This window comes from Pezoporus occidentalis, unplaced genomic scaffold (assembly GCF_034315485.1).
Source record: "Pezoporus occidentalis ecotype Australia unplaced genomic scaffold, CSIRO_AGI_Poc_V1 ctg5, whole genome shotgun sequence".
Classification (NCBI taxonomy): Eukaryota; Metazoa; Chordata; class Aves; order Psittaciformes; family Psittacidae; genus Pezoporus; species Pezoporus occidentalis.
In genome coordinates, this window is record NW_026915835.1 from 3744079 (window position 1) to 3768401 (window position 24323).

The following is a 24323-nucleotide window of genomic DNA, read 5'->3' on the forward strand; positions in this document are numbered from 1 at the left end:
GAATTTCTTGAAGGAGGGTGAGGATGGTGCTTGCTTTATTTTGATCTTCAGCAGGTTACCAGTGCTGGCATTTGAGTAATTTTTGGTTATTTATTAGGATATTTTAATTCTATGTAAATCACTTCTGATATGATGCATCTTACTAAGCTTTAGCTGTTATACTGAACATCTCTCTGGTCATTTAGATTTTCCAGTAGTTTTTGGTGAAAGTAATTTCCAGGAACAGTATGTACCTAAAACTCAATGCCTAAAATGGGTTGAATTATAGAGTTGTCTTAGCTGATTGCCTTGGGATATGTGACTGGATTTTAGATTGTTGCCAGCAGGTGAACTGAAGCCTACTTTAACACTGGAGGCAAATAGAGAGCACAGTGGTTTTGATTTCCTAGAAGGGGCTGTATACCCAGAGAAGAAGAGTTTATTTACTGTTGATAGATTCTTAAAGTAGCACTCATTTCTTAGAGTTACAGCTATGCAGTGTAAAGAGGTATGATTAATGCATGAACTGGAACGTGTAATGTCACTTCCATAGATGTTAAGGTGTAAAAATTTTAAGTATATGACCTCTCACTTCAACTGGGATTTAAAAAAAAGTGTTTAAGGGAGTTAGACATTCATCCCCCTGTAAGCCATTGTGAGGCTTGCCCTTCTAAGATTCTTCTATACTGCCTAGCCTTAAAATTAAATGTTTCTTATTATCCCAGTTTTTGTATGGATAATAACATGCTGCCTGTATTTTGAAATATACTGTTACAACATCATACTTCCATAGCTCCTAGGAGAAGCTCTAATACTTTGAGAGCAAAAGGAAAATCATTCAGTTGAGCTCTGTGGTTGTATATAGTTCCTGTAGATAGTTATCAAGTATTTACATTTGTTCTTTTGCAGTAGTGAACCCACTGTAACATGGAGCCCAACTTTTTGTATTGGTGCAAAATACATTATGAAGGAAATTGATCAAATTATTAAGTTAAAGGTTATTAATGATTACCATAAATACTGAATTTCTCAGAAGCAGCTCCCATTTATAGGATGGCAGATAAGATGTGGTCATAATTTATATTTTAAAATTTATGACTTGGCTAGTCCAAGGTGTGCAAAATGCTGGTTTTTGTTTGTTTATTTGCTTGTTTTCTCTGTTTTTTTTTTTTTTTTTACTATGAAAATATAGAAACAAAAAGTATGACCAGTTCTTACTGTGGTACAGCTTTTAGATAAGTTCTTAGCACCATCTTTAAGGAGGTGCTATTTAATTAATATAATTTAATTTCCAGGGCAAAAGTCTGACTTTTCCAATAGAGAAGAATTTATGAAAAGGAAATTTATAGCAGGCGTTTTGCCTTACAATTACATGAAAAATGGAAATTTTGATTCTAGTAGCAGCTGTGTTTAGGAGGAGGCAGATGTCTACTGTAAGTAAAAGCAGAAGGTCAGTTTTCCTGGGCATCTATTTGAGATATTAGACCTAGAAAACAGACGTAAATTCTGCAATTATAAAGGTTTATTTGGGTTGAGAAGTACTGGGCTCTGTGAGTGTCATGATGATTATATGTGTATATACATGAGGTAGATTTGCTGCACACAAGAGAGACGTTATCTTATTACATTTTGCCACAAGGAAAGAATAAACAGAATAATTCAGGCTGCTTCTGAAATCTCATGTGCTACATTTAAAAGATTACATCTAAGAATGCTGAAATATTTTTATGCCTTCATTCCCTCTTTTTTTTCTGTTGTTTTGAGTTGGGTTGTTGTTGTTGTTTTAAATGCTTGTATTTATAACTTGAAACATATGTTAAAAGTTAAAACAAGCTTTTATTCTAATTGCCTACACTAAGACCAGGATCTTGTCTGGTCTTGAGCCCACAGCACTAAACTGCACTGTTAACTGAAGTGGCCAGATTTTTAAAAAAATGGATACCTCTAGCTGAAATCATCAGCTTCTGAAACACTGTCTTGGAAAAGCAGTGACACAACACTGAGTTTGGTATCCCAGATCTTCAGAATTCTCTTTCTGTAATATGGCATATTGTTTGATTCCTTAGGCAGTATTTAAGAACTTTCATATGCCCATCTTTCAATAATGCTGCTGAAGAACAAGTCTCTAGTTGAATTCAGACACCCAAATTAGGATTTCCAAGTTATGTGCAATTTTGATATAATAAAAAATAATTTAGAATTATAGGTATAGGTGCTTTATGCTATATATTGTAAACAGATGAGCAAAACCTGATTTTGGTGTACTGTTTATCATAAAAGGTTATTCAATGATAAAGCATCAGATTATTTTTTGTAATGACATATACTATGTCATTACAAAAATGTATGCATTCTGTATTTTAAATTAGAAACAACTTTAAAATATGACCACAGTGCGTTACAATCCTAATTATTGAACCAAAAAGTTTAATTAGGAACAAGAAAGTACACTATTAATTGACTTCATACATGCGGAAGAGAAGATAATCATTTATCTTCTGTCCCTTTCTTAAATCAAGCAAGATATTCATGCATATGCGAACATTTTTTTCACATGTACATTGAGACTGGCAAGTGGCTATGTATTTTTTGTTGCAAACAGCAATGACTGTTAAATTCCAGATGTAACTTCATGCTTCTTTCCCAAGATCCAAGAATACAAGCATACAAGAAATAGCAAATATTTCTGATAGCCACCTAACCTATAAAACAAAAACAAAGCTAAAAAAAAAAGGGAGCGGAGACTGGCACAGAAAACCAAATATCTGAGAGACCAGTGGAAACACCTGTGTAACATTAAACCTTACCTTGGGCCTTTTGCTTCATTAACTGCTTGTGTTACCGATACTGATACGCTAGATGCTGTTGCAAAACTCATAGCTGGTGCAAAGAAGGGTGATGTGACATGAAGTGATGCAGAAAACAGTAGAAGCTCTGTCACTAGGTCAGCTGCAAGAAGAAGTGACGTGTGTGAATGTACAGTATGTGGAGTTTTGTGAAAGATGCAGTCTCTCTTCCTCCCAAAGAACTTCAGCTGATAATACAAGGGGAATTCAGATCCCTTTGGCAGGGCTCCATGTTGGTCTGGATGCTGCAAATACTTCTGCTTCTACAGCTACTTAGCTCATGTTGCTAAAAATATACTCATGACAGACTTAATGAAAGTATCTTCTTTTAAAAACTACTTATCTACAGCTATCATTTAATATTTTTGTCTGCATGTGTGGTTCTCATTATTCTGCTAAAGCTATTAATACTGATGAAAATTAAAGAGAGAAAATCCAAGTATTTTCATACATGCACTTTTCAAGTAGCATTTAAGAAAACCCACAGCTAAGCAGCTGTAAATTTTCTTGGTTTTCTTTTTTTTGCTTTGTTTTATTAATTCAAGAGTAATATAGCAATGCATGAAAATTTATCACAGCAGTAAGGGCTTCAGAATCCTGTTAGATGATGTAATTATAATTAAAAATTAGAATTATTGAATAATTCACTTTTGTAATATGCAAAAGTATTTTTTTCTCTCATTTTCAATAACCATCAGTCTTAATATCTAACTAATGAAAAAACATAAACTGTCATCTGTCAAGTTACTAACAGAGAATGCCACTTGTTGGAGCCTCATTGTTTACTTTAGCAGGTAATTTGTGGACCGGAATCATTTAATTGTTCTGAGCACATAATTACATGCCAGCCTTTTCCAATCTAATTAAAATGTACAAATCTGAAGATTAAGGGAATTTTTGAATTATTAATCATTTCTCCTCTAGGAAATCTTGTTGCTCTGCAGGAGATTTGTCCAGTGTACAACTATACGTATTTTTTTCCTTCTCTTTCACAGACAGACAATTTTCCCGCAGAGCCCAATTACATGGGCAGCAGGCAGCAGTTTGTTCAAAGGTAAGGCCTATTAAATAACTTTCTCGGCTTCCCCATTTGCATTCTTGTCAAAATTGCTTTGCCAGAGAGTACAATTCAACTCAGAACAAGTAAATACAACTATATCTCTCTCTTCTTTTTCTTTTTTTATTTTCTTCTTTTTTTTTTTTTTTAATGTATATTTCAGTAGCTCCACGTTCAAGGATCCAGAAAGAGCCAGCTTGAGGGACAGCGGGCATGGGGACAGTGATCAGGCTGACAGTGACCAAGACACTAACAAAGGCTCCTGCTGTGACATGTCTGTTAGGGAGGCACTCAAGATGAAAACTACTTCAACTAAAAGCCAGCCACTTGAACAAGGTGAGTGAAGCCTCCAATGCTTACAAAAGCGTAAAGTTTAAGCTGTCATTATAAACCTATTAGTATTGCAGTTGTAGTTTATCAAGGAATAGCCCAATGATAATATTATAAGAAAAAAAAAAAGTAAATCTTGTAGGTAGCCCAGAGCAAAGAAAGCTCAGTATCTTTCAGAATGAACATGAAACTGCAAGTATCCAAAGCACATTAGAAAAAAAAAAAAAAAAAAAAAGAGTAAAAAAAAAATAGTACTTTTCTAAAATTATTAGAATATACTTTACTGGCATTGTCTGTGATATATTATACACAGTCCTTATGCTAAAGTGTGCTTTGGAAATTCAAACTAGACGTGACTGCAGCAGATAAAAAGACACCAGTCACTTACATTCCTCACATAGTTTGGAGAAGAGGAAAAGAGGCTAGGGATATCAGATGAGGAAAATGGTTCAGAAGTTGTTTTTGTTTCATGGATATATTTTACTATTTGCAATGTTGATTTCACAATTAATAGTAGCATGACAAGTGTAAAATAATATAGTCTGATTTTCTGTACAATTTCATTTGCATCCTGTGAAAGTAACAAAGATGAGCCTCTGTGAAACATCTCAGATGACTTGTATCAGGATAATGACAGCACTCTCTGAAATCATTCATTCTGACAAACAAGCATGCTTATTTCCTCAAATTTTGTGTCCAAGTCATTTTCCCAGATATTTTTTATCTAATTATGAGGTCTTTTATTTCAAAAGAGACACTTCTTTTTCTAAAAGCACCAGACCGAGTACTCCAGCTCTGTGTTTGTCTCTTTTGCTTCTATGCTGTAAGCATAGATTAATAATTTAATTAATATTAAATTAATAGGAAGTTATAATTTAGCAGAAATATAGGATTTTTATGAATTGTTAATTGGACATAGGTTTTTTTTGCCTCTTAGCTAGTCTGATCTGTAGTACAGTCATGATATAAATATATGTTTAATTTTTCTGATCATGTTGAGATTGCAATATAATTTTTGCTATGTAGAATATTTAGAATGCTGCAGTATAATTTATTGTGTATGCTTTTGAAGGTTAACCTCATATATGACCTTATTTTCCAAGTAATAAATGCCAGAAAGATTATTTTTTCAGTGACCTTTTTGCCACAGAAACTCTGTGCTTATAATTGGACATTGATCTGTGTAAAGATGCAAAAGATGCAATACTAGACTTCTTTTTTTTTTTTTTTAAGAAGCTGTTTGAGTGTCAGTCTATTTGTTTTTCAGTTTTGTGTAAGAAAAAGACAAAGTCTCTGGATTTTCTATTTATTTGTTTTTTGTGTGTGTTTTTTTTTTTAAAAAAAAGAGGACTGTGTGGCTGAGTTCATAATATTGCACTTTGTCCAACATCATCAAGTCCAGTTCTTGTCAAAAATATAAAAAATCTAGTAAGCTGATTCAGCCAATCATGTTGCTATTTTCATTATAATGCAAAGAGTTATATGGAGGTTTGCACTTATCTGTATCTAGATGACAGGCCTTACTCATCACAAAACAACTTACTCCATTGGTTAATATGAATTACTCATATTCTTATTAAACATATCTTGAACTGTGAATGTTAAGTTTCGTCAGCCACTGAACTGCTGTAGCAGGTGTTTATGTGAATTTCCCTGATGAGAAAAAAAAAAAAAAAAAAGAGAGAGAGAATGAGGCTTGAGAGGTAAACTTTAAAAAAAAAATAAAAATTTCCAAAATCTAATTACAAATGGTAATGACATCCATTTGTTTACTTGTATGAAGTCTTTCATCTCACGTGTGCTGTAATGAAATCATTGGCTATTAAGAAAACTGAACCTGCAGTGAGCACCTTATGGGGTTACAGAACATTGCAGTAACAAATGTAGTGCAATGTGGTGCTCCCAATGAAATCAGTGATCAGCTGTCATTGAGCTTGGTGTGATTAGGGTTCTTAGCCCAAAGTAACTTTTCTCTTTTGAAAGATTATGAAAACCCCTGCTTTCTCTACTCATAAGCCAAGTTGAAGGTGGCTGAGAAATACAGTATATGTGATTAGGATTAAAAAAAGAAATTTCATTTTCTGCAGAGAAGAAGTGTTTTCCCCGAAAAGGAGGTGGACAGCTTGCTAGAAACAGTTGTCTCTGGCAGTGCCTGAAGCAGTATCAGAAGTTGGGGTTGTGTTATCATTCTGGGTTGTACACAGAAATGGGAATTCACTATTTTGTGGCAAAGTTTCAGTCTTGATTATTGCTGTTTAAAGATATTTAAAATAGTTTAACTTCTGCTATTAGAACAGTGTTAATTATTAAATCTTCTGACAGTTTTTGGTAAATGAACTGTGAATTCAGGATCTTGAGATTCCAAATTTAAAAATTAGTTGAGTTTGACATCCTCTTTGTGTAATTCCAAACACTGTTGTTACGGATCCAATTTGCATTAAACTAGTGAAAACAGGATATGATAAAACCTCAGTAATTTCACTATTTAAACATTTCATTTCAAGGAAAATATCTCCAGGTAACAAGTTCTGTCTAGTGTGATTGTAAACATTTACACAAAAGGGAAAGAAAATGCAAATTACGTCTTATGAAATGCTTCAGAAAGCTCATCACTTGACCTTAATGGACAGAAAGGGGGAAAACCCCCAGTCTTATAAAATTGATCAGGATAGTAATTTTTGAGTTAAAATAAATATGTTCCATTTTAGTTACCTCAACCATATATCCTCTTGGTGTCAATTCCCAGCCACTTGCTGCATAAAAACATCTAGCTGTCTCTTAAGCTTACTTATGCTATCTGAATCAGCTGTCTTACTAAGCAGCTTGTTCCATATGCCTACTACTCTTTCAGCAGAATGGTTTTAGATACTTTATTCTGTTTATCTCTCTTTTTTTATTTCTGTTGCTGAGACCTTACACCCTATCACTAGTTAGGACAGTTTGAAATCACCCTACTTAGACATCTTACAAGAATTAATAGTTTGAATACATTTGTCAAGTTACCCATTTGTTTCACCTGAAGTGTCATGTATTTTTCATATTTTATATTTAAATAACAAAATAATAATTTTGTTACAGTTTAAACATAATAATCTGCATTTCTTTAAAAGTTGTCTAAAGCTGAAAATGATATCATAAATGATATCTACAAGGAAGGAGTACAAAAGCAATATGTACATTTTATACTTTTCTTAGTGAATCCTAGATATGTTTACCTTATAATCAGTAAAACAATATAAAGTCATGGATTTTTTTTTTTTTGTAGTTACTCAGAAATCATGGTCTTTGTTAGATTTTCCCAGGACTTTTTCCTTTTCATGTCATTGCAAAAATACCTAAGGGATTAAGCATCTTCAAATTCAGTAGGTTTATTGTTGAGTTTTAGCTTTATCACTGTGCATTACATCTTTCCTTCACACATTTGCTTGCTGTTCACCTCTGCGTATCATAGAAGGGGGATTTCTGCAGGTGCTGCTGCCTTGTTAGTGGTAGCATAGATGCCAAGAATAAATGAAAACTGGAGACACTTCCTTGGAGGAAGAGTAAAAGGAAAGCTTTCAGCACTGGTGTCAGAGACTCCTCCAGAGATAAAAATGTAACTTAATATAACTTAAAAGTAACTTCTTTATCATCATAACAAAAATACATTTGCATTAGTTGTGATGCAGTCCTGTATGCAACAGTCTTAGGCATAAAAACTGTATCAGTGTTATAGAATCTTTATGGATATTGTCAACCCTTGAGTTTGTCTACTGAACACGATGACAGAATGGGTCTGCAGTAACTTGTACATTTATATTCTCAATTTCTAATCAAGAATGATTCCTGAAATTGAGTATCCTGCATTATCTATCTGCATCAGAGCAAAATTATCAGAGTTTTTATCAATCAAGATTTTTTCTGACCCGTGCAATGATTTTCTTGCCATAATCTTTTTTGAGCCTGTTGCGTAATTAAAATCTGCTCTGTTTAACTGAGTGATAAGCAGTCTAGACCGATAAGTGCAGAAAGTTCATCAAACAAATTTCTACTGACCAACATCATGCCCAGTGTTTTCCATGCCACTGGGGATGATGGGTTCTTTTATGAGTACATCAGCTTAATGAGATAATGGAAAAGGAAAATTGTGGAGAAATATTTATTTTTTAAGTTCTCAAAGCTGGTGAAAGCCTCCACTGAGAAGTTGACAGAGGCTGGGAGTCCCCCCAGAGCTGACACAACCTATGAAATGTTTCGTTCAACACTGCTTCTTGCTGTAGGTTTTTTTTTTTTTCCCTGAACAGAACAACTACCATCACATTCTTTCTGTGCTCAGAATGTGAATAGCTTTCAGACTGCAGGACTTGTTCTGACACCACCTAAAAGTCTTTATGTCCAGCAATATCGTCCCTTCCAACTTGCTTACCCTTAACATGGTCAGGTAAGATGCTAACTTTCTGTTGTATGTCAGGACATGCATTCAATACCCATTCTTTACTTTCACCTAAATTTTATCCAGGTAAGCTATACGAGCAACATAATTGTATTTAGATTCTCCTTCCTTTTCTTAGTATGACAAAATTCAGACAACTCTTGTATCTACCAATTTCTATGTACTCAGAGTATTAAAGTTTTTTTTTCCCTCTGTTGCAGTTATGTTGAATTTATTTCTGGTTTTAAGTTTTTAGACTGTCTACTAGTTTACCAGGCAATTTAGGTTCACTTTTCACATTTTAGTTATTTAAATACTGAGTCTAGATTCGTGATTGACACTGTGTGACCTCAGGTTGAATGATAATCGGGTGTATTTAGAAGCAGCGTCCAGTTAGTTTGATGCTTCCTCACTAGAGATGAGAGTGTTCCCATGCATAGCTGCCCTTTGTAGTGTGCTCTTATATGTATCTGAGCAGCTTTGGATTTCAAGTAAGGCTATCCAGGTGAAGAAAGAAGTTAAGGAAGCAGGTGTTTGTCTTAGAAGAAGTCAGAAAAGGAAGTGAAGTGGAATCCTAACAGAGAAAGGATAGATTAGCTTAATGCCTCATCTACTCATCTGCCTTCATTGATATAAAATAGAAAAGCAGTGCAAACATTCTGGCAGCTGAAGTGACAGTGAATACACTTTGCATGAGAGTATCTTAGCCTATTATTGCCACCTGTTATTGCCTATTATCCTGCTTTTCAACTGGAGTCGAGTTCTGCCAAACCAGGTTTTTAATCAGGTGCATGTTTCAGCATCTGGCAGATGATTATCATCATGTAACTGGTAGCAGTGAAGTTTTGTGAATAGCATATCCAACATTTAATTAATATGTTTAGCCACAAATTAGAGCGGAAATTTCTATAACTGACTTTCAAAACATGCATAAAGAACTGTCTGCATCTGTACGCACACAAAACATGTCACTGTGAGACAAAGAAGGGATTATATCCATTCAGCAGAGCTTCATCTATGCAGCATTTGGTGTGTTATGCTACATTTTTCAGGTAATTTAATTTCTTCCCCCACTTTTTCTACTTACTTTCTAATTGTAAATTATTCTGTGGTTGAAAACTGTATATATTTTTGCCCTGTATTTTGTTTTCTTTGGAGGTCTCACCATCAAATCAATCTAGATATATGATTACTAACACCTTAAAAGTCCAAGACTGTACCAATAAAAGTATTAATAAATTTCAGAGAAGTTTTCTTTGATGATCTTATTTTCAAGTAAATGCATAACATGTACTTCCAGATCACAAGTCTGTTAACATAATCTCAGATATGACTGCAAATGCTAATATTTGGGTACTGTAGTTGTGGGTGCTCATTTCTTCATGCTTGGCTTGAAAGGCAAGAAAGCAGAATATCCCTCCCCCATCACTAGTTTTGATCTCGTTGCTTCCTTTCTGTACTCTGTTTTGACGTCACTTTTCCTGGGGCTCAGCATGGTTATTTGTACTGCATTTTGTTCCTGGAAGGCCTAGAATCCATAAGTTATCTTTTTGCTTTATTCCTCTTGGAAGAGCATAAGAAGCATTTGCAGTTCTCAGTAAGATGAGGTCCTTCTATGTCAAAATCATTATCTTCAGCTAACATTTCTCCTTTTCAGATTCTTTTTTACAAATTGAAAGAAAAGTGGGGGCATAGAAAGATCAACTTTTGAAACAAGAAAATCATAAACCAGATAGTTTTCATTCTTTCAGGCTTTATGCATTTCCCTGGGTAGTAAATGGATGTTCTCTGCCTGTGCTTACTATTGTTAATGAAAATTTTTGGACATATATTCATATATTGGGTAAATACTTAATATCATTGAAACATAATGGGTGGAGAGGCTATTCCTGCCTCTTAGTCTGAAAACATTCTTATATGGTGCACTTACAGTTTTCTTTCAATTATGCTTGCACAGAATTATAGTTTAAAACCCATAAAAATATGAGAGTGTATATGTTTATTCAATTATATAAAAGAGGCAATTAAAATAAATACATCTTTCTTATTTTAAATCATCTTTGTATGATTGTGTTTCCTCTTACTGCGTCAGCGGAATATAGAGATATGATAAACAGTGACAGTAGTCAAGTTTTAAAACAATCTTATTGCATATTCCAGTCACATTCTTGTTATAAAAATGAAGGAACATTCTGTAGATGGAGTTACTGTAAAGTAGTAGTTGGAAACCTGAACTTGGACTGTATTTATAAATAGTTTTATGTCCAGTTGGGAAAGACAATAGAGAAGTTTTAAATAAGAGGCAGGAGCTAATTATTCCATTCAGCAATTCTTCTGTTCGAATAATAATAATAGGATTTTGTTCTTCTGGAACAAAGAGTAGCTTGTTATTTCTGTATATAGTAAGCCAGTCTGTCCTTTTCCTGGCTCTTCTGCGTGCGTACTACTTTTCTCCTATGCCTTGTTTTCCAGAGGGTGGAAAGTGGTATAATTTAATTTGGGCCAGGATTGCAGAACACTTTAATTAGAGACACAACCACCATACTCAGTATATAGGCATATTTTCAAGGAATATCTGGGCAAATTAAAAATCAACAATGAGGTAGAATAACAGCAAAAAATAAAGGTTTATGAAACATGGCCTGTAGGTGAAGTTTAAAAGAAGTGTTTGTTTAGCATTTGTGTTTGTTTAAATGAACAAAGACTGAAAAAAGACAATAAAAATCTTTGTACATATCAAGCTGCTATATGTTGTTGTTGGTTTTTGTTTTGTTTGATTTCTGAGAGAGCTATTTAAGTTACGTATGAGGGAGAACTTTGCTATAAATATAGCCAGGCATGGAACCAGACTACTCATGTAAGTTCAAGAATATCCTTGCCTAGAGTTTTTTAAAACAGGTTAAAAACATATTTTCACTGATAATGTAGATTTATTTTAACCTACCCAGGGCCAGAAGATCTTTTCTAGCCTTGCTTTTTATGATGTCATCATTAAATGTGAGGATGCAGTATACTGTCCAGTCCTGAGTAAACCACACTGAAAAGGAACATTTGCATTGACCTGTTCTGCAGCCTTTTCTCTGTGAACATCTTCTGCAGGAAGAGTTCATCATGTTAGAGAATTGCAGTTAACTTGGATTGTACAGTGCTTCACAACAAGAATCCCTGAAATAATATGCTAGTACTTAGCATTTAACATGGACTTTGCTCAGCCATTGCTGGTAGCATGATTAACTAATTACTGCTTTGTGAAACTTTGTCTAGTTTCTGTACATGCATGCCGTGTACCAGCCTCTGTGCATCTACTGCCCATCCTGATTTCCAGAATGGCAGAACAGCTGTTTTCCATTCCCTGCTGCTGCTTTCTCCTATTCCAGCTGCTGCACTCAAATAACCTCCCTTCCCCAAGTGGGCTTCATATGGTTTGAAAGGGACTTAATGTACCTCAGTGCATAGGGACCTTTTGATGCATATTTCATCATGTTTCAATTCTTTCTACAGGGAACACTGCATGTATAACAGATGTTCCCTGACTAGTACGCTTTCCTGAAGGTGACATGCCCTTTTTTGTGTTACATCTCTAATGTATATGGAGCCTGTAGCGCCTGCATGACACTGAAAAATACTGCTCCATGGCTACCCCTGTGCTGTATGCCAAGCTATATTTAATTCCATCTGCTCCTCTCTGCAGCATAAAATGGAGAGGAGCATATGTCCAGTATAACCAAGTCATACTGTGACACAGAAAAAAATTCCAGATGTATTTTCTAAATTTAGGGACATATTCTTCCAGCTTTTTATACATACACTGTCTCATATAAATTCAGTGGGGATGTTCCTGTGACTAATATCAAAAATCCTTTATCTTTTATTATTTCCTTTAATATTATTTATACCGTATATGTGTGTGTAGTGTATGTGTGCTTATATATGTGTACATGCATATACATAAATGCAGAAATAAGATATCATTAAATGATGTCCCTGATAATTTGATTTCATAATCTGCATAAATATGCACCTTAATAGTGTTGAAAAATTAATTTTTTTAAACATTTTATGCTTGTTTTAAAACTGAAAATGTAAAAATAATTCACAAATTTGTTTACATAAAGCACTGTATTTTCACCATAAAGCTTGTTTGGGGAAGTATACTAAGTCTAAGGGAAAAGCTGTCAATCTGAAATATAGTTAATAGTTGAAAAACAGTATTTAAAAATATAGAGTTAATATAAGGTTAAAATTTTAACATATAGCTAATAATGTATAGTACTGTACATATAATATATATTTATCTATAATATTTTATATATAACAATATAATTGCAGTGTCTACTTGAATACTACAGGGATGCGCACCTTGGAGTTTTAGAGGGTAGCCTATCAACTCTTTCTCAGAGTTTGAGTTAAATTCTTTATACAATATTTTACTATATCTGGCCCAATTTTTTCTTAAACAGATGAATGTAGCTCCTACATAAAAAGTGCAATTTAGGTTGCACATTAGCCAGATCTCTAGGCAGTTACATGTCCTGGACAGCCTTCCAAGCTCTGAGGCAAACATACAGACCAAGAACACCCAGAACACGGTAGTGGAGTTGTGTCTGTTCTGACCCTGTGAACAGACTTTTGCTATGCATCTGTAATTTGTATGGCCTAGGGATGTGTATCTTTCAGCACTGCTGAATATGCAGGCCTACACTTCATGTGTGCAATTAGGTTTAGTATGTGTTTAGTATGTGATTATTTTTAGTATTTCTTTTCTACTTTCCTAATTTGATTTCAAGTAAGGATTCTGCCCCTTGTGCCTATGGCATTTCACAGTTTTAAGGGAAGTTCACATAAAGTCGCTGTAGGTATATACATTGAGCCAAAATTTTAATTCAAAGAAGAAATAACTTTTTTCTTTTTTTCTTTAAGCATACAAAATTCATACTGCACCATTATAATAATTTCAGAAAGCACTGACTTCACATCACTCTTATGAGAATATTTTACTTACAGTAGAAGTATTGCACATTTAATTTTGGAAATCCTATTATGTGGCCCTGACAATGTGTCCTAAAAAGGACCAATATTTTTCTCTGTGAAAAAAATGCAAGATATTCTAAGAAATTAATTTCTGTCAAATTCTCACTCTGGTTTCTTTTATTGACTAAGCCCATGGGCTATTTAAAAAAAAGGTAGATTAAACAGTTTGGTTAAAATGATTGGCTAAAGAGTTTGACTAAAACAGTATAAGAAGGTTTGTGTTTATGTTATAAAACACAGAAAACTGAATGTGAACCTGAGGTACGTCAAGTGGTTTTCTCTGTTTTCTCAGTTCAAAGCTTTATGACCCAATGATACTTGGCTGGATAGGAAAGGCAGGTGTTTTTGAGGGGAAGTGCATGGAGAAGAGAGCGATGGAGGAAGAAAATTACATTGAATACTACAGCCACTGCTATGAGTAGAACAGAACTTTAAACCCAGTGTAACTTAACCAGCGTGCAGTGGCTGCTTTTTGCTTCTCAAGTGTACCACTGAGTAGGCAAAGCAAGCTACTGAATTAGGCCATAAAAATTTAAAAAGATCATGTAAAGTTGTTACTGTATAATCTTAATTCACTGAAAATATCATGTAATAGCATAAAATATCTTTTCTTTGGTATTCAGTCATATAAGAAACAAAGGACATTCTCAAAAGATTTATTTGTTTGGAATTACACATAGTAAAATGTTCACATGGTAAAATGCATGACAGCTTATAACTGTCCCTAAAGAAAACACTATTAAATTAACTCAGGACACTTCCATTTAACATTTATTACAACTTTCAAACAGTAAAACCCACAATAATAAAAATGTCAATTTTGAACAGAAGCATCAAAAACTTTGAAGCATGTAGTAAAAATTATTTTAATTATCATTGCATAGTTATTTCAAGATAACAGAACAGAATTTAACTAGTTTGGACTTCCAAAATAAATCTTATCTCAAATCTCCTGGCTTCATGATATTTATTGTTTAAGTCTAATTATTGGTATATATTTATAAAATTTGTGAATTTTGCCTATGGATACTTTTACTTTACATGCAATTATTAATAACATCCATTTTTTTTTTGTTACATTCAGTCTATTTATGAATATTATAAAGGTTTGATTGTATTCCTTTATTTTTTATTTTAGGTGGTTTATTTTGTGTACATTCACATTTTTTCTGAGTATACGGAGAACAGCAGAAATATTTAGGTTGTTAGCATTTTGGCACAAGAAAAGAGTCTCAACAGTTAGACAATCAATGAAAATTAAGACCCACCTTCCTCTTGCTTTTAAAAAATCTTACTCCACCACTAATTCACTATTATTTTCTGTGATATCAGGAGTTGTGCAACCCCTTTAAACAAGACAAAACAAGCTGCTATTTAGAGCCTGAAAATTTCTTTGTTTTTTAAAACCTGCAGATTTCTTTAAATTCTTTAAAGACGTGGATTTAAATATCAGTAGAATTACAAATTATTCTAAATTTATTACTATTCTGCAGTTTATCACAGGTATATATGACAACGGTAACTGGTTAATTGTTTATTAAAAAGAAGACTTTTTACAAGCACATTTGAAAGATAAATGCCATACAGCTGCTTTCTTTGTTGCAAACTTGATTATTTTTCTGATATGCAGAATTATGTAAAGACAGAGAGGGAAAGAGTTACAGGAAGAAGAAAGATATAAAAAAACAGCTTAGAAGTTTAAGGTGTGGGAAGATAACATGTAACGTAGAGGAGATAAAAAGCAAGTAATCAAACACTCAGATTTCTTAAAAAAGGAGAAACTGCCCTTCTGTTACAGGTAGTATGCTTTTGTTGAATTTAATTCAGTGCCCAAAAGTGATGAAAATTTGTATTTTCCCTGGAGACTAGCTGCAATTAAATAATGTTAAACTGGAATACATTCCATGCCAGATAGGTGCTTGCAGTTTTCCAATGAAGGGTCATCAGTCAACAGAGTTGTGCCACTTTGCCTGGTTTGAATCAACACAGTATGATATTTATTTATTGTTACTAAATATCATAACATAACTTTTCATTTTTAATCCCGTGTCAGGTAACATCATTCTTTTGCATAAGATTTTGTAGCTAAACAAAATTAAAATATTTCCTCAAAATATAATTACACTTTTACTTAGGATTTAGTGCCCTTTGTTCAGTTTACTGGCAAGATATGTGAACATAGTACTCTGCAAAATATAACAAAAACAATAAAGAGAAAAAAAAAAATAACTGACAAGTTCAAGACAGCTAAAAACATTTGTCATAATCTTAATGAAATCCAGGAAATTCAAGTTTATGGCATCTTAATTTAAAGTGAATTTTACCTTTTCAAAATAGATTAAAGCTAAAGCTTTGTAAACACAAGGAAACTGGAAAACCAAGACCTAAACTTCAAGAAATGGAAAAGAAAGCTTAACATCTCAAATTTCAAAATTTTCAACCCTGTTGAAAAACAGACACAAGCTCTGAGGAATCTTTTCCCTGCCATTTCACCTACGATTTTGCCTACCTCTGAGCTAGTTACTCTGATTCTTTACAGTTATTTAGTTGACAAGCACTTTAGAATTAATGAGGAGAGCAGTAGGTACTTCTGAAACATGATTCATTTGACCTGTTTTAGATGAATCATGCCCTCAAACACTCATTCCTCTCTACTGTCAGTAAAGATGACTAACTCATATGCCATTCAATAATTGTACATATCTAAAGCTATGAAAGACAAATTGCAGTTCAGCAGTTTTGCAGGAACCAACATTTTGCATGCTGGCCACTGTTTATTCCAACTTTTTGGCTTCCATGCTTCTTATTCATATTATACGTGCAAATGGTTCAAGCCCAAGTTTATTCTGGAGACATTATCATTAATTTATTCACCAAATCTTTCCCATCTCATCAGTTATAATGTGGAGGTGGTGACTGTCTCTTCCACGAGAGACACATCATATCTGTTTGCACAACTATTGTTTCCTCTTCCATGTATTTTCATTTGGGAACTGTTTCTTCCCTCACAAAAGTGGGCGTCTGTAAAAGGCTCATAGTTTCAGATGCTTGCTTAAATATTCATCTATTTGGCTATTCTTTTGATTTTTATGGCCAGATTGCTGGTGCCAGACACAATAAGGAAGAGTGTGTTGGAGGTTTAAAATTAGAATGTGAGATCTACCTCCTCTTTGGCTTCTAAGAAGCCTTACGTGCTGAAACACTTTGCTGAAATGACTAAAGAAAATGGATGTTCTTAGATTACATGGTCTTCTACTTAGAATAAAAATAATTTAATATATTTATCTGACCACTTGAACTATTATAATTTAAGTGAATGAAATACCAAGGGATGAATAAAAACATGTCAAAGATTAACCTCCATGTAAGTTATCTGTACCTCACATAGTATTAATCTTCAGTAATTTTTTATCATTTTTGTGAGCTGAAGTAATTCATGACCTTATTAAACTTAACTTTGTATTACATTTAAGACAGTTTTTGTATGTTCATTAAATAGCAATGGATTCTGGAATAGCTGTTAATCCCTGGCAAATACATTGAAGAATCAACTGGCATTTCATAAACATACAGTAACAATCTATTTAAACTAAGTAAATATTTATTTAAGATACTTCAAGTCTATCCTGTTGTATCAGACCCACTGTGGTATGTGCCATTATTAGTGGTAAGATGAGGTTTATCTGCAGGGATATACCTGCCACTCTCATTTTAACTCCATCACAAGAGCCAGCTGCTGGAGAAATACATGCTGGCACAAAGAGGTCTCCTTCTATCCTTTCTGCACTGTGTCCCTAAATGAGATAAACTAAACAAAATATATATTCATTTAACTATGTGAATGTCAGAGTTTTCTGCCAAATAGCTGTGTGAACTGTGTCTGTCATTTATTTTTTTTTTCACACTTCTATATAACACAGGCTTGACTGCCATACTTCATGATAGAGACCTGGTCTTGATGCTATTCAACATCAGTGTTATTAATACTGAACATAGTCTGCTTTCTTACAAGGATCACAGAGGTAAAGATTGAATTGCATTTTTTGGCAAATTGAATGGGATTGTCAAGAATGCATTAGTTACCTTCTAATGTTCAGAATAACCCTAATAGCAACTATTTAACTCTGAAAATACCCCTCAGAACTCTCTCAGAGAGTAAATCTTATGTGTTGTACAACAGTCACATATTTTTTACTGTCTTTTGCTTTTGTGTTTGTTTTTTCAACTTTGTTAAACAATAGACAAGGGAGTAAACATCTCATTTGGATTTCCCCCTCTCTCCCCCCAAGATAGTCCATTTATATTGGGAAATTTGATTACTTTCTTCTGATGGTTTAGTTTCATTTTTAATTATCCACAACATTACTTTTAAAAAACAATTACTTTTTCAGAGAAAATGGAGAATACATTTATAACCCTCCCTCAAAAACACAAACCGACCCCATCCAAACCCCACCTCTTTCATAATTGAAAGCACCAAAATTTTTGTGAAACCCTTAAGTAGACAGTTTTTAATGCCTGTAAATTTCTATTTCAGAAATTATTAGAAATGTAATTTGGATTAAGGTTCTATTGTCCTAATTTATGCTTTCCTATTCACAGTTAAATTTACAGTTCACAAAAGTATTCTAAGTTTGCCTAGTTTACAGAATGGGAAGGTGAAAGTGTGCCTTACTGGAAGGAGTATCAAAATTTCTTTAATTTCTAGCTTTATGCAGCTTTTCATATCTCACAACATACAAGTTGTCTTGTACCATTATGAATCAATAGAGGCAATAATGACCAATTTAGTTTCTTAACATTGTTTCTGATTGGGGCTTTAGAGCCCTCAGCTTTTTGAAAGTTAACTGTTTTATTTCCTTTCATAGAAAATCATCAGAAAATTTTGTTCAAATAAATCTAAGAATTAACTATTATGGTTATTCTATTGCTAACAAAGATCAGATTTTGAAAAGGAAGGAAGTTTGTCATAAAGCAATAGTTTAGTAATAGTGCTCATATTAAAAAAAGTATTGAAAAGGTGCCCAAATTTTCTACTAGACATTTAAATATTCTAATGGTGTTCTTTCTGTGATTTTTCATAATCCTGGGCCCATCTGTCTTTTTCTGTATTACTATTCTAGCATAGACTGTAAAATGTTACTCCTGTAAAATGTATCTTGTGTGGAGCAGTCATGCAGTTAGCTACATGTGCATTTGATTTTATGAAACAAAGTTCGTAATAAGGAATTATTTTAAGTATTCTGGTGCAGATATTTTTATATCTTTTATTAAACTGAACTAAGCTAGTACTTAAAAATAGCTCCCTGACATTCAGAATAATGGATATAAAAGCAAGAGTAATAAAAATTGCTGAGTAGCTGCAGTGCAAGCACTGATTCAGCAGCTACCACACTGATTTAAACATTTTCTTTAGTGTGTAAGATATTAATCTGTAGGAATTTAAAATAATATGAAAACAACCCTGTCTAGTAGTGGTTGAGAAGTGGAAGTTACGGTGAGGTAGAAAACTAAAATGCATCATGCACTCCAGGGCAACTGTACAGTATGTGTGCCCTTCACTTAAACAAATTGAAGGTAATTCAATCATCCACCTAGATGCAACATCTGAGTCACCTTGTGGAATCTCCTGTCACTCCAGCACAAAGACTTTAGGACAATTACACCCCTGTGCAATTAAGGGTCTTAAAAAAGAATGCAAGTAAATAAAAAAGACATTTTTCTATCAAACTTGAGTGGATGTTTGTTCCATGAATTTGTCTAATTGTGCTACAGACCCTTGGCATCTATAATGTTCTGCATGATGATCTTTACAACATACTTAGGCATGTGTACAAACACATTGTTTGTTTGAACAAACATATGTATGTGTACGTGTACAAACATACTGTTAATGAAACCAGCCACCTGATAATTTCATTGCGGTGCCTAGTTCTTGCTCTAGGAGAAACAATGAATAAGTACTTCCTAATAGTCTGCTCAGTGACAACCACAATTCAAAAATATTTTCATATTTTCCCTTTGATGTGTTTTCTCTAAGCTAAAAAACCTTGGTCTATTTAATCTCTTCTCTTATGGAAGCCTTTTTGTAACTTTTATCATCTTTGCTGCCCTTTTTTATCTTTTCAGTTCTTTTCTATTCTTTTGAATATGTCATGAGCAGAACTGCATTCAGAAGTCTAGAGACAGCGGCTGTGGATTTAAACAGAGTAATGTTTTGTGTTTAATATCTATTCCTTTTCCAAGATTTCTTCTTATTCTAACTGATCTCTTGGTGAGCTGTGAGCTCACATTTTCATTTAACTGTCCAGAATAATAAAAAAGATCTGATTTAGAGTCCACAGTTTGTGTATTGAGGATTGTTACTGTTTTTCATCATGTACATTACCTTCATTTGTTGACATGGAATCTTATGTGCCATTTTATTGTAGTCATTCAATAGTGTGACATCTAGCTTAAGCTCTTCACAATCACTCTCAGATTTTACTACTCACATTTGTTGGGTACCAAAGCTATTTAAGTGATAGTGTTAAAAACGCTCCAGTTTGATATTTGGGTTCCATATGTTCTGCTGATTTGTTCGAAGTTATTTTATCCATTTTCTCTAAAATTTAGTCTATTAATCTTTTAGTTGCAAGCAGTTTTTATGACTCATTTGTAGCCTCAAAATACATTGTAAGGATCTTCCTAGGCTTCTGCTTTTCAAAGCTTTTTTCCCTTTTTATTGTTTTTCATTGTGAGGCATAGGTACTTGTGACCTTATCTTGTTTCAGTGTTGGATCATATGCTGATTTTCTGTCAGCCCCATGGACCCATTTTTTTTTCTATTTTTTTGTAAAATTCTCCTCATTACTTGCTATGTCATGAGAAAATTGTCTTCAAAACCTTTTCCATCCTTGCCTACAATATTGTAACTTTATGCATTTTTTCTCTTCCTATTTGCACACAATTCTCACTCTTTTAAGAGTATCCTTTTACTTCTAATAGCCTCCTTGACTGCTGTTTCACCATGCTGGCTATTTTTCCATCCTTTAAAAGTATTTTTAAAGGATGGTATACAGTTACTCTGAAATCCTAATATAGTATCTTTAAGCAGTCTGTCATGTTATCTGCAAGCATTTAGTCTTTTAGTTGTCCTTTTCAATTTCCTTGTGAAAAGCTTTGTCGTGTTCAGGTAGTTTCCATTTGTTTTTAAGGTAAATGTTACCGTAGTAACTTGTTTTACCTTCTTCTTTTCTACAGAGACACTGAATTTGAGTGCTTTATGGCTAGCATCGGAGTGTAGCATGTAGATAATTACATTTTCAATGTGGCCTGTTGAATGCTAAAAAGTAAATCAAGTAAGCAATGTTTATCCTTTTGTGAACTCTTCGACTAGTGGTTTAAGTGTAATGTACTTCATTCCTGTATAACTTGTACCTTTGCATTATAATTACATTGCTTTCTGCTGTGTTTTTTCTTTCTACTGCTTTTATGATGTATTTGCTACATTACATTCTTCACTTAGAACCAGATAATGCAGTTCTTATTTATTAGATTTAAGAAACATATAGGATCAAGTAAATATTTGGGTTTGGTCTGGATACCAACTTTTATATGCCCTGCTCAATTGGAATTTTATTTGCTGAAATTTTATTTTGTTATTCCTTCCCCAAATATAGTTAACTTTTACTCTAGCTTTTTTTTTTTTTTTCCTTTGTGAGTGTACGGTTTGTGACTTCAGTCTAGTTGACAAGTTATCTGAGACTATGTGCTTTTCTATACCTGTCACTCATCTTTAATTTAAAAACACTATTATAACCAATTCAAATTTCACCAACTTTTTTTCTGTGCTGGCCTGCATGATGCCTAGCCTTCTTGGATGTGTGCCATTAATTACAAACATTTCCTTGATTGCTAATTAAAATATACCTTCCTCTTATCTAAGTCAATTTTCAACCCACAAAAGTAAAAGAGCTTTAGCATCTAAAATCAAAAAGTAGAAACAGAATCTCTGCAGAAATGTGGAAAAGTTGCAGGAATGTTATGTCATTTCAAGTATTTCTTAGGCTGTAATGGAAAGACAGAAAAAATCCAACCAAAGACATATTCATTCTAAATCAATTATGAAGAGAGCCATAGCTGTTTTATTTTCATCTTGAATTTTATCTTACACATAATAAATTTTTATGAGAGATTTTAGTTATACCTGTTACTAATGTTCAAGAAAAATGCAGTGTTTGCTTACTTTTTCAGAAAAAAAAAGCCCAAAACCAAATCATATTGGTAGTCTCCAACGACTGCCACCAATTTCCTGTTATCAGCTCCTTCTGATTTTTATTCTCACACTTCTTGGTAGTTATGACAAATAGAAATAATTTTTTTTAAAGTTCATGTAGTGACAATGTCCATTTTTCTTTGGTAGGTTAGTAATAATGAATAAGAAAGATTCATATTCATTATTGAATAATGTTTAATAATATTTTTTAAAAAATTAAAAATATTTTTAATCTATTTTTAAAACTTTAATAATATTTTTATTATTCCTCTGTTACAAAATTTGCCAAATGTCTGTTTTAGGCCTGTATTTACCCTGTTGCCATTTTGATTTCCCTCACTCTTGTAAAGACCTTTCTTGTAGAGATCTTTCACAAATTATTGTTGCAGAATTCCATTCAGGAATGCAAGCACCCATTGTTATTACTATTTTTCTCATTTTAGCACACATCTTGATGTTTTTAATTTTTTTCTACATTGAAGCAGCTATGAAAATTTGTCCAAATTAACATTACAGGTGGATTAGTCAAATCACTTTAAATCACTGTAAATATATCTTTACTTGGGCTTAAAACACGTTTACTTTGACTGATCTTAAACCTGTCCCAAAGTGAATGAGAGTAAAGTGAACCAGGAGCATCTTAGTTCCAATAGGAATTAGAATAAAAATAAGGGGAAAAAATAAGAGTATAGCAGTAAGAATATAAGAATACCCACATGGTGGTTTAATGAGATTGAATATTTTTTTTTTTAATATGCCTCTTTAATTGATAAGGATTAATTTATCCAGAGTGTTACCCTGTAGCCTCAGACAGAAGTATATGAGGTCTTCTGTGCTATAGTGTTCACCAGTGCACTGTGGAGGTTTTTCTTCAAAGCAGTACCACTTCTACTTTATGGACTGTGGTGGGATCTTTTTGCATTGCTATAGCCCCTAACTAGGCTGCCATACCTTCATGGAGTTTGCTGCAGCTTCATGGCTAGGTCCAGGAAAGGGAGAGTCAGAAGACATGAAAGAAGCATATTGGTAATCCATCTTTATTCACCATTGTTCAGATTCTGCCAGGTAACACCCTCAAAACCTTACTTTGAGCAAATAAACTACAGGCACTCTGACTGCAAATGTTCTCTGATACCAGAACTGAGCTCCACTGTCTGGCCATAGACATTCATATAGTCTCTTTTTACCAAGGCTCTTTTTCACACAGGAATTTTGTGAAAGTCCACAGTAAAAATCAGGAAGAACATTATCCTAATAAGAGGGATCACACCCCCTCTTATTCCTGACAAATCCCTGTGATTCTTAACAATGCTGACTTCTGAAACATGTCTGAAACAGCCTAGCAGAATGATAGGTGGTCCAGTCCAAAGGTGCACCCAGTATAATTTCAGCTGCACGGGCATTATAGGTAGGGTCATTACATGGTATCTAGTTTCCCGACATGGCATTTTTACATTTACTAATGCCAAAGAATCCAATAGAGAAAGAACCAACATTTTGAGCTTCTCAGAGTGTAGCTCACATCTTCTTAGACAAGGGTAGGAGTCTCTCAGTTTATCCAAGTTTTTTCAACTTTTTCTTATATTTATTTTAAATTCATTCTTCTGGAACCTTAGGGAAAGCAAACATCTTTCCATTTATGTTTTAAAAAGAAGTTACAATAAAACCTGAAACTTGTGGAATATTTGCCCCAGTCATGTCCTGTTAATAGCTTGCTTGCTGATTCAGATGAGCAATCCCATCCATGCTGTATTCAGGAATTCCATGCTGAAAAGTGCAAAACAAGACTGAATGTAAAGCTATGGTACACTGCACTGTCAGGTTGAACAGCTCAAAGCTAGACAAGGGTACCTGCAACTCTGTTTAGCTGAGCTTGAATTCCACCCTGATGCACACTGAGAGTTATCATTATATGCTTTATTCTTGGTGGCAACTGCCAGCCGTGTAACTCCTGAAGCATATCCTGCCATTTGTTCTATCCAGCAAAAATGTTTTTGATTCCAAAGTAGCTCTTCCAGCTATTTTGTTGGAATAGTGTATAAGGAGAGTGAGTTTGGGCAAATAATAAATAAAAATTGACATTAGAGTTATATGAAGGTAAATTAAATTAATGCCTGTTTCCTTGTAAAACATGTGAGGATGTAAAAAAATGTTGGTCATATCTGTAAAGAAAACACAAAGATACAGCACATTCATTTTGTTAAGTACAGTATGCTAACACCCATAGTATTCAGACCTTACATACTCCTTAATCACATTTCCATGTGTCTCTTATAAGAGCCTGAGGGAACCAACAACTTCAACCATTTAGACATTGACGAGACAAAGCTGTGAGAGTTGCTTGCGCTGAATGGCTTACTGGGACTAAATCCAATCTGGGATCCTGATTTTAACCTCTGTTAAATTAATTTT

At 33.7% G+C, this 24323-nt stretch overlaps 1 protein-coding gene across 5 annotated transcripts in view; it reads left to right on the forward strand.

The window, feature by feature from the left end:
- Window positions 1–24323, forward strand: part of PCDH17 (protocadherin 17) — a 91939-nt gene that overhangs the window by 25472 nt on the left and 42144 nt on the right. For 3 of the 5 annotated variants that reach the window (XM_062636860.1, XM_062636859.1, XM_062636856.1), the window contains exons 3-4: window positions 3821–3879; window positions 4046–4218. In XM_062636860.1, coding sequence (XP_062492844.1) covers window positions 3821–3879; window positions 4046–4218 — 232 coding nt within the window. Of the gene's footprint in view, window positions 1–3820; window positions 3880–4045; window positions 4219–13953; window positions 14611–24323 lie in introns of those variants that run through there. The other 2 variants (XM_062636861.1, XM_062636857.1) reach the window with 2 other exon arrangements.